General features: G+C 35.8%; 1 protein-coding gene across 9 annotated transcripts in view; it reads left to right on the plus strand.

The window, feature by feature from the left end:
- Positions 1-16,382, plus strand: part of DMD (dystrophin) — a 1,947,932-nt gene that overhangs the window by 1,453,615 nt on the left and 477,935 nt on the right. For all 9 annotated transcript variants that reach the window (XM_064483309.1, XM_031445593.2, XM_064483311.1 and 6 more), the window contains one exon: positions 14,387-14,541. In XM_064483309.1, coding sequence (XP_064339379.1) covers positions 14,387-14,541 — 155 coding nt within the window. The remainder of the gene's footprint in view (positions 1-14,386; positions 14,542-16,382) is intronic.

Genomic DNA, 16,382 nt, shown 5'->3' on the forward strand with positions numbered 1-16,382 from the left:
CAATGGGTAGTCTCTAGGGGATTTTAAGCAGAGAATAAGCATGATGGGAACTTGATCAGACTAAACATTTGATCAAAACGCTTTATAGATTTTTTTTTTTCTGGTAGCAAAAGGGTTTCTGCTAAATAAGTATCTGAATCTCAAATTACCTATGTCATCTGAGAAAAAAAGACAAAGTTTTCTTGGATAGAGTGGCTACCATTTCTAAATTAGTCAGTGTTTAGAGTATACTAAGCTAGTGTATTTATACTAGGCTTATTTGAAAAATAAACCCTGAAATTTCAATAGCTTAATACAATGATGATTAATTCTTCGGTTGTGTCATAATCCAGTAGCGATCAAAAACCCTTCTTAGGAGCTCTCCCCTGAATGGTGACTTGGAGATCCAGGCTTTTCCCATTTTATTAAATTATAATTTTAAAAATCATGGCTGCCCGAGGTCACTGCAGAAGAGTAAGAGAGAATGTGCCCAATCCATAGTATTTTATGGCCAGACCTAGAGATTATGGACATCACTTCCACCCACATACCATTGACTAGAATTTAATTTCAGGAAGAATAAAGGGAATAATGAACTAGGGAGCTTTTAGCCAGTCTCTGCCATAGCTACTTTTCCAAAAGGCCTGAGCTGCTATGAGGGTAAAATTTTTATTTACACAACAAGAATGTTAGAAAGACACACAGGATTTTACAAATTCATCATTACCTCTCTTGGAAGCAACACCTAGACAAGTAAAAATTCTCTCCCCCAAGATACTTGTTGTCACTAACTTTTTCTCCCGTGGATGAGCACAGGTGACTTAGGAATTTCTAATAATGATTTTTCCAGTTGCTCATCTGACTATGTGAAATGTAGAATCCATGTGGTTATTCTTGAAGGATCTGGCCTGATCCACAAGGTACTCAGTCTGTTATGCTATTTCTTTTTTGTCTCAAAAATTCAAAATTCTGTGAATCTAGCATGAAACAAAGTGGTTAAGTGGTGAGGAAGAATTAATAGGGAAAAAGAGTTTGGACTGGAGCCTTGAGTTAGATGAGGGAAGGAGAGATGAGAGGCATGGAGTGATAGAGTTGATTAGGGCAAGAAGACTCTGAAAGTTGGCAATTGAGAAATACTCTTAAAACAGATAAGAATCCTGAAGCGATGGTAGAAATGATTAGGATTTAATAGGTCCTGGAAAAGCCTGGGGCTTTAAATAAGACAGAAGGAATTGAAAAAGAAAATATGAAAGGAGAAAACAGAATAATTTTATCAAAACAAGTAAGATGTTTTAAACACCAAAGACGAAGACAAGATTCTATTATAATTGCTCTCCTTGCCACACTTGTGAAATCAAAATTTGCTTTTGAAAAATCAGCCTAAAACTGCATCATAAAAATGGCTCAGCCATTATCTATGGAACCTGATGTTATTATTTGTGTTAATGTTTAGGAATTTAATGATATATAGTGCTGCAACTTCAGTGTAAGTTCATAATACAGATAAAGATGACCAAAGCTGTAATTTTCCTGTCCAATTCCTGAATGACATATTCTAAAACTTAAAGTAATCTTAATGCTAATACTAATAAGTACTTGCTATTTGTCAGAAACTGTGCTGATCACTTTACTTATATTTGCTTATTTCATCCTCCCAAAAACCTTCCATGAAAAGTACTATTACTGTTCCCAGTTTACACATAGGAAAATTGAAGGTCTAGAGAAGTTCAGTAACTCCTCTTAAAAGTGGCCCCAGTTGGGATGTGAATGCATAGCAATTACTTTTGTGGATGAGCTCACAGATTTCCTCTTCTACCCATTGTCTGCGTGGCTAAAACAAACCAAGAAAACACTAAGGATGAGAACGGGAGACAACGGCAATGTGAACTGACTCATAAGTTTATACTACTGATGATCAACAGATGGAAAATGAAAGCAATGAAACAGTATACTGGGGAGAAATTTTCATATTCTCTTTTACTATGGAAAACTAAGGAGATAATTGCAAACTGTATTCCATTTTTGACAAAATTACGATTTTTAATTCTTATAAAATCCAGGAGCCTATAAATGGAGGACTGCCTTTATGTGTTATCACTGCTGAGTGGTATTAGCTGGCTTGTCACTTCAAATTTTCTTTCAGGAAGAAAGTGTGAAAATAGACGTAATCAGACACTGGTTAGTTTGACCAGGATCTCCTTGCTCCCTAAAGTCTGTCTTAGTCTGTGTGTCTAGGATTAGGGAGAGCTGGTGAGCCTCGTAAAGCAATCATCAGGCTGTGTCTACAGAGTTGGAGAGCTGTGATTACAGCAGCCAGCCTCCCTTGCAGGAGCATCACTGATGCCTACCCTCACTGTCACAATGAAATGGTTTCAAAGCCAACCACCAGCACTGTCATACTGTGAAAACTGAAACCGCTCACCATACCTGAACTAAAGAAAACAATCACTCCTAATTCTGATATTTTAATGATTCATAGTTGCTAATCTTTGTCTATAATCTCTTCCATTTCTTATCTACATATTTTAATTGTCTTCATAATGTAGATGAAATTTTGAATTCTGATTTTAAAGTTAGTATTATATAAATAGATATGTTGCTACATAACTTTTAGTAATTATCATTTTTAACTCTGTAATATTTTATTAAGTTCCATCTTTTACCATTTCCCTACTGATGAGACATTTTGAAAACCTCCTCTCGGTTAGAAAAACTAGGGGAGAAAAGATCAAAACAATGACAGCCCCTTCACAAAATAGAAATCAAATCTGAGATGGCATCTGGGAAAAGTTCATCTTGAAAGCGTGGTCAAGGTAGATGGAGATCACAATAGGAGAATCTTTATTTGACAAAAGAACAAACTGTAGCTCAGTCAATAATTAATGTGTATATCATTAAGAGGTGCCCATAATGTATGTTTCATTTCTTTCTTTCCAGTATAACCCTTAAATTTGTTTTAGAACAGAAACATAAAGTAGTTGATTTTGTTAACCACATGACTTCACTTGCACTTCTCCATGGCCCTAGTAAAACAATAATGTTCTTTTGAGACGGGAAGACAGGTATTAGGAAAAATCATACAGGATTTCTGTCCTAATCAAAATCTCTGCCAGTAGGCAATGACAGAATCCTATAAGAGATGATGCCATTTAACGTTCATAAGAGATAAGATGGTATGCCATTGGTACTAAAACTGCCAGTATTGGTCACCATGGGATTTATTCCATTTGGCAGAATCTTGATTTACTTCACAACCTCTTCCCTAGGCTATTAAGATCAGTTCAAACTTGGCAATGGATTCTTTGGAAAAATTATTTCTTGATGATTTTAAGCTTCCCTTCCAGTGTCTGGAGAGATTTACCCAGGCTCAGAGTTTTCATTTATTTTTTTCCCCTTTCAGCTTTTGAAAGAGAAATTCCTTTTTTTCTCTGTTTTGTGATTGCTTTTGTGTCAAATTCAGCATAAAAGCTTTTCAAACGTGACAGTATTAGCTGTTTTGTGCTTGGCTGAGCTAAGGGTACATGAATTCAATAGAGAAGTGAAATCTTGTTTGAGGCTAGCTGATTTGGCTATATAATACATAAAACTATGTGAGGTGTTAATGCAGTAATTTATCAAATTATTAGATAAATGTTTCCAAGGCTGTATTTTGAAGACATTATTTAGGAAACTTGAAATATAGATACATTGTAATCATGTTAATTTTAAAAGTTGAACTTGTTATGTATAGTAAATCTGGTAGCTATTTGAGGATTGGAAATTATCTTACTAGGAAAGAAACTAATGAGGGAGAACTTCTTTTTCAAATATGGAAGTAGAGCCTTGTAGTTTTCATTGTTTGGGGGCATGAGTGATATTAGATAGCATCCTTTTCTACTGTAAAGATACATACAGTAATAGAAGCTAAATTTTTGTTTCAAATGTTTTATTTACTTTTTAGATGAGCACAAAATTAAATCAGCAAATTGCCCCACACTGGTATTTTTAAGTTTAAATTTCTGATACAATAATGAAAAGCATTATCAGAAAACTTTTGCCAGGACCTGTTATTTCTTCATGCATTTTCTTTATTCCCTTTTGTTCTCCCCTAAAGCTTCAACATGATTAAGGAGGAAGAATCAATAACCTGACAGTACTTTTCCTCCCAAAGTATATATGAAGCTATTAAACTTTTCAAAGCATACAAACAGAGTGCTCCCTACATTACTGATAGAGCACAGGAAATAATGGATGGTTTCCCCAAGTACTACAAAAATATATAAACATTTAATGCAGAGTCACCAAGATTTGAATAGCATTAGGCTCTGATTGCAACTTATTTTGCCTCATTTCCTTTACACACTTTAACTAATTCCATGTTTGAAAATACAACGTGGCAACTCTGTGAATCCACTCCCCCACAAAAAAACAACAAATTGCAAAATTATTAAAATTGCTTTTCTAAACTCTGGATATTAACCAAAGGTTGCCAACAATATGTAAATTGCTGAACTTCAGTAAGAACACTAGGGTTTGAGGCTTTTAACTTGGCTTATTCCCTTCACTTTCCCCCAGCTACACAGTAGCCTTGAAAATCAGTCTTACACTACTAGAGAGAGAGGATAGAAATTACATCAAGCAGTTTTCTGACCATGACAGTATGAAACTAGAAATCAGTTACAGAAAAAAAGATGGGGAGAGAACAAACATGTGGAGATTAAACAATCTGGTACTGAAAAACCAATGGGTTAATGAAGAAATCGAAGAGGAAATCAGAAAATATCTCAAGACAAATGAAAATGGAAACCCAAAACTCCAAAATCTATGGGTTGCAGCAAAAGCAGTTCTAAGAGGAAAGTATCTAGTGATAATATAGGTCTTCCTCAGTAAAAAGAAAAATCTCAAACTTACCTAACCTACCCTCCAAAGGAATTAGAAAAAGAAGAACAAACAAAATCTAAAGTCAGCAGAAGGAAGGAAATAATAAAGATCAGAGAGAAAATAAGATTTGAGATTTAAAAAGTAGAAAAGATCAATGAAACCTAGAGCTGATTTTTTTAAAACATAAACAAAATTGATAAACCTTTAACCAAGCTCACAAGAAGAAAAGTGAGAGAACCCAAATAAACAAAATGAGAAATGAAAGAGGAGAAATAACAACCAATACCAGAGAGATACAGAAAATATTAAGAGAATACTGTGAAATTATATGCCAATAAATTGGACAACCTAGAAGAAATGTACAAATTCCTAAAAACATACAACCTGCCAAGGTTGAATCAAGAAAAAAACAGTATAACAGACCAATCACTACTAGCGAAATTGATTTTTGTAATTAAAAAAAGGAAAAACAGCTCCCAGCAAACAAAATTCCAGGACTGGCAGCTTCAAGGAATTCTACCATATACCGAAGAACTAATGGCTGTCCTTCTCAAACTATTCTAAAAAGTTGAAGAGGATGTACACTCCCAAATTCATCCCATGAGACCAGCATTACCCTGATCCCCAAACCAGACGTTACAAAAAAAAAAAAAAGAGCCATTATCTGTGATGAATACAGATGCAAAAATCCTCAACAAAACATCAGCAAACCAAGTCCAACAATATATAAAAAGAATCCTGTATTATGTCACATTATTAGTCATTGGGAAAATAAAAACCACAATGAAATACCACTTAATACTCACTAGGATAGTTAAAATTAAAAAGATAGACAATAATGAGTGTTGACAAGAATGTGGAATCGATAATTAACAAAAAAATTATAAATAAAAAATGTAGAATAATTCTAACCCTTCTGCATTGCTGATTAGAATGTAAATGGTGCAACTACTTTGGAAAAAAGTTCGTAAGTTACTCGACATATTAGTGGAATTTCTTACTATATGATCTAACAGTGCCACACTCAGGGTATATACACAAGAAAAATGAAAATATATGTTCATACAAAGCCTTTGTGCAGATGTTTATAGCAGCATTATTTATCATAGCCAAAAAAGTGGAAAGAACCCAAATGTCTATGAACTAATAAATGAATTAAAAATATGATATATCCAACAATGGAATATTTTTCAGCAATCAAAATGAATAAAGTACTAGTACCTGCTATAACATGGATGAATCTGAAAAACATTATGTTGAGGAAATAAGCCAATCACAAAAGACCATATATCATATGAATCTATGAAATATCCAATAAAGGCTGAGGGGAGGGAGAGAATGGATAGTGGAAAGTGACTGTTCTTGTGGCTGAAGAAAATGTTTCAAAATTAGATTGTGGTGATGGCTTCACAACTTTGTCAATATACTAAAACCCACTAAATTATGCACTTTAAATAGGTGAATTCTCTAGTATGGAATTATATCTCAGTGAAGTTGCTCTCAACAGTTGTATCTGCACTTAAGACTACAGATCTCTTCTCATTTCTTCAAGTTTATAAACAGCTTTAGAAACATAGTTGCTAGCTATGTGTCAACAGCAGAACCTATTCTTTGTGTGTCATCATACTAACTTATTCTATCCCTGGCCCTGGCCCCGGCCCTGGCCCCAGACTGTCTGGAGATAGCAGAATTACTGTATTCTATCTGAGACAAGGGCATACCTAAATAGGTATGTCAGTTAGGATGGGCTAAGTTATGCCACAGTAACAATCCCCAAATCTAGAGGCTTAACACAAAGTTTGCATTTTATTCATGTTACATGTCCACTGTAGATTCACAAGGGGTTTCCACTTAGGGTAGATACTCAGGGACGACAGCTGATGGAGAGCTGCATCTGGACACATACTTCCATGATCAAAGAGGCAGGGAACATAATGAATAATGCCATTGGCTCTTAAACCTTCTGCCTGGAAGTGACAAGTAGCCAAAATCTGTTACATAGCCATCCCTAATTCAGTGGGGGTACAGGTGTATAATCCTCTGTATGAAAAAGGCACTGAATGTTTATGAGCAATAGTGTGGTCTACCCCAGTAGGCTTATGGGATTTGAAAAAATAGCCAAGAAAATGCAGCTTTCTGGGGATTTGTCCTCTGGCATTCTCTCTGGAATCATTTCCACCCAACTATTTCTATACCTTGTCAACCAGACTTCTCTTAGATGCCTGGAGTAGCTGCGTGATTTGTTAATTACAACACTGCTTAAGCCTTTTAATAAAGTCAGCAAATTAAAAAAGAGAGCCCAGATAAAGAGAATGCTTTCCAAAATGTCATAATGAAATTAAGGTAATGAAGCACTTGAAGGGCTTTCCTCCCTTCTTTTTGTATAAAACTTATTCCAAAGAAGCTGGAAGAGAAATGGGGCCTGAAAGTAAAGAGGGGGAAAAATAAATTGTATGCCATTAGTTTAATTATAAAAATTCATTACATGAAGCCATGTAAGACAGAAAATAATGGAACTCTAATGGGTTGGCCGATAACACATTTACTAGCCTGCTCTCAGCTTGTAGTCATTGTTGAAAGGACAAAAAAGTAACAACTTTGGTATGTAGTCCTCAGAGCTATTGAAAAGATTAAGCATTTCCAGTAAGCTGGAAAATGAGGGCCATTTTCTCAAATAGTATCCCCTATATAGAGTGTTACCTTTTGAAACAGTTGTTTGGTAATGCCAGAGGTTTAATAGATGAGTCTTGAATTTAATGGTGAGAGGTTTTGCTTTTGAAATAGCTTCCTTACAGATATTTTAACATTTCTATTATAAATCTATAAAGAAGTCTTATAGGTCATTTTAATTCACACAAGCAAGAAAGAAATTCTATTTCTTTTTTCCCAATAAAGATTCATAGAACACTAATTTATACTTACAAATAAATTGTTTAGTGGTTTTTAAAAAATAAACCAAATATATATTTTTTCTGCTGTCATAGTTTGGCTATGTCTTACTTTATTATACACAGTAATTTTACAATCATACTATGACCATCAAAGAGACTATTTTTTTATGGGGATGGGGAGGTAATTAAGTTTATTTATTTTTTTAATGGAGGTACTGAGGATTGAACCCAGGACCTTGTGCATGCTAGGCATGCACTCTACCACTAAGCTATACCCTCCCCCAAGGAGACTATTTTATATTCTTCAAAATTCAACCAGTTTTTAAAAATTCTTTTATATAGAAGCATATCTTCTTTAATTAGACTGAAGCTTGAATGTTTAAGTCAAGAAACCTGCAACTTTGATGCCTCTTTCACTGACTAGCTATGTCACCTTCAACAAGTCACTTGACCTTTCAGAGTTTTTGTACGGGCAGTCATGGGGTTGGGAAAGAGGAGAGAGGATAACAAAAGATGAAAGTGGGATATGTATGTAAGAGTCATACTCTTGAGGACCTTGTAATCCAAGGAGAAAGGTTTGGACTTTGTCTTGTAGGTAGCAGCCACCATTGAAAGGTTTTACAGAGGGTTAATGTGGTTATATTTGCATTTCAAAAAGATGAGTTGAACTGCTATATGTGGATGGAAGGGCAAGTCTCAGAGTAGAGGGAGGGAGCCAATAAAAAGGTTATTGCAGCGTCCAATCAAGAGATAGTGAGGGCTTAATTTAAGGCAGTGGGAATGGAGATGGAAAACTCGGATATAAGGGAAAATTATGATACAGCCTTAGTGTGGGTGTGCTCCCTGCCTCCTCCTCCTCCTTCCTCAACTTACACTGCACAGGGAGGCAGTTGGGTTAGCGACATAACTTTGAGGAGCACCAACATTTACAGGACAGGCAGAAGAAGAAAAACTTGAACTGTTAGAGGGTATAGAGGAGACCCAAAGCGAGAGGACCAAGAAAGCCCTAGAGCCTCAAGAAGAATGGAGCAGTCAGTAGCACCAGCTGCTGCAAACAAACCAAGTAAATGAGAACCTAAAACTTTCCGCAGACATTGGCTGTTGGTGACTGAGTCAGTCAACTATTTTCACAAAAATGCTGCATGACAACTTCAAAATGCCAGTGGCATACAACAATAAGCGTTGATTTCTTCTTCCTGAGTTTGCAGCTTGACTGGGGGTGGCCCTGCTTCACACTGCAGGTTGATTGGGGTGGCTCTTCTCTGCATGTCACTCATCCTTCTCCAGGGATGAACAGGCTAGCCCAGGACACGTCTGTCTTATGGTGATGGCAGAAGTATGAAAGGGCCAGCCCCACAGCAGGAGCATGTTTCCAGCTTCTGCTTATGTCATTTCTGTTAACATCCCATTAGGAGCAGGCAAAGCAAGTCCCGTGGCCAAGCTCATTACTAAGGGCAGGGAGGTAAACTGCCTTTCATAGCAGGAAATTCAAAGTTACATAGCAAAGGCCATGGATACAGGGGTGGGGTGAAGAACTGAAGCCAATAATTCAATTTGCCATAGTGACTTCTGTCAGAATAGTTTTAATGAGGTGATGATGATGGAAGCCTGATTTTGATGAATTATGGAATGGCAGGAATGTAATCAAGTTGAGGCAATGAGTATTTGTCTTCTGAGGAGCTTAACTGTGAAGGGAAAGGAAATGATTGCAGATTTTGTTGTTGTTTAAAGATGGGGGAGAGACTCATGTTTGGAGGCTGTGGAGAAAGACCTTGCATGGAGGCATGAGTTTGAAAAGATGCTGAGAGAGGGAATACATGGGGAAGAATCCCAGAATAGATGTGTCCAGACAGAGGTATCAGCCTTTTTGAGCACAAGTCACATTTTTCGCTGAGACGAGAGAGAAAGATGCAAGATGTAAAGTCAAGTATTTCATAACATACATGCTTCATATGTTAAATTTCCCCTTTGCAGTTGTAGGGAGGGTCATTTGCTGTGAGATTTCTTCCAGTTTGTATTATCAGGGACCAGTCTAGAAATCACACTGGATATTTCAGAGAGAATTTAGTACAGAGGACTGGTTCCATGGCTAATGACAGCATGAAGTCCAACAGGAGAGAGTAAGGCAGCTTAGAGTTTAGTAACATCAGGAATCTGTTACCAGTTTAAAGGCTGGAGGACCAACAAGTATTACCAAAGCCCATTTCCAGCTAACTTGACCATTGTGGGGTCTGCAGAGCAGGTACTGAAACTACAGAGGGAGTGTCTGTCCAGTGGGAAATGGAGACACAGAGAAGACACTGCCCACATCAAGAGATGGGGAGATACACTAGTTTCACCCTTCCTCCTGCTCTTCTGCCTCCTACCACATTCCATCACCCACCTAACCCAGCTAGAAGCCAGCTAGTAAGAAACCCCGGGAACTGCTGATTCCCTAGTGTGGTTAGTCCATCTGAATACTGAATAGAGTAGGAGATGGGCACAGAATGGGTCTAAGAGCTAATGCACTCTTAGCTGTTAGCTCACAGAACTTTTTTTTTTTTTAACAAATCTCTTAGTTCATGTATGTGTCGATGAAAATTAATCAATAATGTGTGAAAGAAGTGGAAATTTTTATTTGAGCTAAATTTTAGGATTATAACCCGGGCACAGCATCTCAGAAAGCTGTAAGAACTGTTCTGCCCATTAAAAGTCAAGGCATAGTTAAGTTTTTGGAGACAGAGGGCTGTACATTAAATGACGTATTATTGACAGTTTACATGGTCCAGATTTAAACATCATCCTGGCCCGTTACAAGGTCAAGAAGGAATGTTATCTTTAAGAAGTTGTCTTGTTGCCGTGAGGAGAATGGTGCTCCTTATGGTTGAGCAGGTATTTCTGCCGATGGGGGAGGTTTGGTTGATGTGTAATGCAGATACACAGTGCACAGTAGACGGGAGAGGAGAAGCCAAAAGGCAGAGGAAATTTTTTATGTTTAAATTTTTCTTGTCTTGCCATAAAATATAAATTTTATTTCACATGTGCAAACACAGTATCCTAGGCAAAATGAGAAAAACCCAATATTTAGAACTTTTGTCTGTAAATATATTAGGATCCTGTTTTATAATTTTCCAGGTAATTTGATTTTTGGTTTTGGCCTTATAGCAAGCACGAGGTGTAAGCAGAATAAGTAGCCCCATCCTATTTTGCAGACAACAAGGTGGGAACTCAAAAGGTTAATGACTTTAAGATCAAACTGTAAGACAGTGACCAATCAAGACTTCCCAGGATGATGTTTTTTCATTACTTTTTCATTGCTTTTTATGAAGCTCCTTTGGGACAAAGCCATTAAAATGTTTAAAATTGAGTTCACCTGAAACAAACCTGAATTTCACTTCAGGCGAATACTCTGAAACATTTTATAAGAAAACTTAAACAATACTCAACTTTAAAATTTTAATTATAGTTCCACGCACACATTTATCTTCCAAATTAAAGGGAGTCCTTTAGAGCTGCAGCATTATAGACAGTGTCTGTAAAACGGTGGGTCCTTCCCTTTCATTCAGTAGAGGCTCACCCTGTGATGGCTAGAGCGTGATTCATTAAAAATAGCAAAAGCAGCAGCAGTAGTAGTAGTAATAATGAGGATGATTATAGCTAATATTTATTTAATGCTTTGGATGTACCAGGCACGATTCTAAGTGTTATCCCTGGATTTTATAAATTAATCCTCTTAATAATCTTTGGAGGTAAATACTGTTAAGACAGCCATTCAATAAAGGGGAAACTAAGGCATTAGAGAGTGTAATTAACTTTCCCATTTGTCACATAACTAGTAAGTGATCAAGCCAGGATTCAAACCCAGCAGGCTCATTCTCTTGCCCAGACTTTTAAATACTCTTTCTCTTCTTCCCTTGTTTTCTCCCATGTTGGACCATTATCCCTAAAAAGAGCTCTTAGTGAGAAAAAAGTGAGAGAGAAAGCAAACATTAAAATTGAAAAATTTTAAAACTCAGAGTTCTTGAAATGAATTCAGATGATTCCATAGTCCAAAACCACTTTTCTACCTAAAATACTGTGTATAAATACCAAGTACATATTGCAGCAGCATCTTATTAGGTTTGAATATGAAATGTTTCTTTCCTGGTTGAGGACACAATTTTGGGGAGATTTAGCATTTTATATTTGTCATAGGAAATGTGTATATATATATATATATATATATATGCCTGCAAAATCATCTTTTTTATAAGCAGGTGCTCAAGAATATTTTAAATTTCTTCACACACCATTATCAGCACACAAACAATTCCCTGTAGTGTATGTCATTGTAAATGGAATTCAGAAATAAAAAGAGCTTGCGTGAATTCTATTGTATTTTTGAATTTACACTTCTTCTGTGGTCTGGAATTGTCCCAGTAGTAAATTTCACAGTAGTAGGCAAAGCTGGTCAAGGTCATTGCTCCTGGTGTGAATGTCACTTACTTAAAGTCCAAGGTGATCAACATACTACCTTAGGAGGAAGGGAAACCAGTCTGTTCTGGTGAATGTCTTTAAAAAGAGAGAAGAGAATGCTGAGTTTGAGAACCTTTGAGTTTAGATAAGGGCCTTAGCCCTGTCAGTGTTAGTCAAGGTCAGGGGGATTTTTTTTCTTTTAAATCCTACATCATAGCAAAACCGTACCAGCATGCAGTGAGTGTTAGCATTCAGTCAAGATTTCCTTAGGTATAAAAATTTAAATTTCTGTGTGAATACAAATTTGAAGAAAAATATATGGCTTGTGTATTTTTGCCTTTCAAGCATTAAAGTATACCAAAAATCTCTGGTTTGATATCAGGCCTCACCCTTTTACTACTGTTTTACTATGAAGTGTCTAATTTAACTTTAGCCTGCTGTGTCCTTCAGGATTTGGGGAAATTCTAACATAGTTTTCAACTTCTACTTTTAGGGTTTTTTTTTAATGATCTATAGATTAGAACGAAAGAGTGTATCCTCTTATATCTAGACTTTTCAAATAGTAACCCATGAGTGAGGGGTGGCTTCCAAGATTATTTGTCTTTCTTAGATAAAATAAATGATTTTACTTATATTTATTAAAATTTTAATTTATATTTTATATTGTAAAATCTATACATATATGCTCTGATGTTGGCTCATAATGAGTATTTCTTTAGCAATGGCATTTTTCTTAAAAAGAAATTATCTTGGGAAAAGGCAATCAAGTTATTGGTCTCAGTATATTAAAACAAATATTAAAACGAAAATGATTACTATTTTCAGAAACATCAGTTATTTTCCATGTTTTCTGCTCCTCTTCCAGTTCATGGCAATATATTATAGATTTAGGAAATACAGTGTAGATAGAAATTGTGTTCTGTTTTTCTACTAAGGATTTCTGTGCACATTTACTGCATATTAGGCTGTTGGGTTGATGGATTACATTATTTTAATGTCCTCTCATTAAACATTGAAATTGTTTCTCATTTTTTACTATCCTAGTTAATGAAGATCTTTATTCCCATAATGTATTTCTTTTCTTTTAAATGTTTTATTAGGACAAAATGCTAAAAGTGAGGTTTCTGGGTCAGTGGGAATAAGCATTTATATGTTGCTCGATATCTATTGCCAAATTGTCCTAATAGATATGTTCCCAGCAGTAGGACATGACTGCTAGTTTTGCCAGTCTTCTCAGCTTTGGATTTTATTTTTTATTAACTTAATTGGTGTCAAATTGTAATACTATATTTTTTCAGTGTTTGAAAGTTGATTTGTTTCTTTTTCTATGAAAACTTTATTATTTTTCTTGTTTGAATTGCCTGTCACTATTCCTTTGTCCATTTATCAATGACTTAATCCACCATGTTGGATTTGATATAACTGTCTTAGTAATTTAGTATGATCATAATGCTTAGAAGCCTCCTCCATGTACTTGAAGAAATGTTTAGTAGAAACTTGGGGTTAATATGCTTCCAGATAAACCTATCCTAGGTTTATTTTTTATTTGATACGTATTTCAAGTGATGAAATACATGGTTTGATAATACTCAATTCCTAAAGATAAACAAAGAAGAAAATATAGGTCATTTCATTTAGCAAGATTCTTATATTTAACATCTTACTCTGATTTTAAAGTAGGATGTTTTTAAGTATTGTGAATAAACTGATCCTTCAAAGAAGTTCATAACTATAACAGCACTGTCTGATGTTCAGTATTTTCTGTATGCAGCTTTAGTGAATGCCAGTAGATGGCACTAATTACATAAACAATTCAACAAGTTAATAAAGAGGGAAAGAAATACATGGGATTTTTTTTATTTCTGTTCAAATTTTGGTATATGTCACATACTCAACAGTTACCGGGGAGCTTATTTTTATAGTTTGTTCTCTCTCCCATGATAAAAACAATTAAACCCCATTTATTTCCAATTAACTGCTACTGAATTGAAACACCTGTTACTGATTATTGCTCAAGATGCTACATTCGAAAAGTTTTGTCATGAAAAGTGGGTTAGCTTATATTGTCATGATTGACTCAATCACACAGTAGGTTAAAAGTAATCATGTAGATATGTTCTGACCTGCGGAGTCAGAAGCTATTTGTGAAGCCTTTTTAGAAAGTCCACCTAGAGATTTCAGAGAAAACTGACATTCATTCTCTTTCCCATGTGCATCTTTAGCAGTTGGCCAAAGACCTCCGCCAGTGGCAGATAAATGTAGATGTGGCAAATGACTTGGCACTGAAACTTCTCCGGGATTACTCTGCAGATGATACCAGAAAAGTACACATGATAACAGAGAACATCAATGCCTCTTGGGCAAGCATTCATAAAAGGTATGAACTCCGTTATTTCTACAGCGGTTACTGACTCTTAATGATGTGGCAGTGACACTGGGTGGACAATGCAGATTTGTTCTCCTAATCCTGCTAAACCAGGGATCCAAGATGACAAATGCCAACTAAACTCACAGGCTTGCTTAAGGCCTTTTATTTTATAGATGAGGAGCCTGGAGACTGGTGAAATTAAGTGATTTGCCCACAGTCAGAAAGGTAGTGACATAACTAAGCGATTAGACAAAAACAGAAGACTGATTTGTAGCTAGAAGAGCCATTTATCAGGCTGTTTTGAGAACTCTATCCAAAGATACATTGTTCTATTCCATCGTGGCACATACTGTCCCATCCTTAATATGACAAAGAAGTCACTTTGGACTTCATGATGGAATTATAGCTGTCCATGGTACGTCATTGTATCTCACTCTACCCACCCAGTGGGAAGATTCATGTAGCGTAACAAGACTCATAACTTCATTTCCCATTATGTAGCTATGGAAATCAACAACTCTTGGAGACACCATCTCCTCAAACTAAGTTCCGTCTCCTTAATATCCACTCTCTCCACCCCTTGTGCTTTTCTTTCACTAGCATTTATCCTAAGTATAAACAAAAACATGAATTATGTAACAGATTGTTTGATGTTTGTCCTTCACATTTGTCTAAACTCCCTGAGGACAGAGACTATCTTTCTTATTTGACACAACCTGAGATCCTGAACCAGGTGATATAGTAGGGAGCTGATTAATATTTTTTTTAATTGAAATATAGCTGACGTACAATATTATGTTAGTTGCAAGAATACTACACAGTAATTGACATTTACATATATTATGAAATGATCACCACAGTAAGTCTAATAATCATTTGTCCCCATACAAAGTTATTACAGTATTATTGACTATATTCCTTATGCTGTATATTACATTCCCATTGCTTATTTATTTTATAATGGAAGTTTGTACCTCTTAATTCCCTTCACCTGTTTCACCCTTTCACCCTCCCTCCCCTCTGCTAGCCACCTGTTTGTTCTCTATGAGTCTGTTTTTGTTTTGTTTTATTTTGTTCTTTAAATTCCACATAAAAGTGAGATCATACAGTTTTGTTTTTCTCTGTCTACTTATTTCTCTTAGCATAATACCCTCTAGATCCATCCATGTTGTCACAAATGGCAAAATTCCCATTTTTTATAGCTAAGTAATATTCCATCACATCTTCTTTATCCATTCATCTAGCGATGGACACTTACGTTGTTTCCATATCTTGGCTATCGTAAATAATGCTGCATGGTAAATATTTGTTGAATGATGATTTCTCTTTGCATAACATAGAGTTACCTTGTTCATGCTATGGTAAATCAGGGATTATTGAGCACTCATTTTTAGTTCTATCAGAAAACATGGGCAAAAATAGTACCTGTACAATAAGGACGACCACAGTGAAAAGTAAATGAGTTCCAGAAGATGATAGGAATTACTGAAGAAGTCAGGTTGGTGGCCTTTATTAAGAAGAAAAGGCCACCACCAAGAGCAAACAAAACAAAAACAAATTTGAACTAAGCAAAAACTGTTAGGAATAATGAAATATTAATATATGGTAATTGAGATACCAAGTTAATCCTGAAATTGAGTTAAAAATTCAAGATTAAAAACTCCTATGAAACTGGATTTCAGCTGATCATCCTGGGGGAAGACAGCAACTCTAGCTCTGAATTCAAGACAGTGGGTGTTTAGATGGCCATGGAAAACAAAGAGTCAGCCTGAAGTTGGGGAGTTATATTTAGAGCCCTAGCAACAGGACCCTGGTGGAGAGAGGATAAGCTTGAATAGTGAACGGATCGC

The sequence above is a fragment of the Camelus dromedarius genome, chromosome X (assembly GCF_036321535.1).
Source record: "Camelus dromedarius isolate mCamDro1 chromosome X, mCamDro1.pat, whole genome shotgun sequence".
Lineage (NCBI taxonomy): Eukaryota > Metazoa > Chordata > Mammalia > Artiodactyla > Camelidae > Camelus > Camelus dromedarius.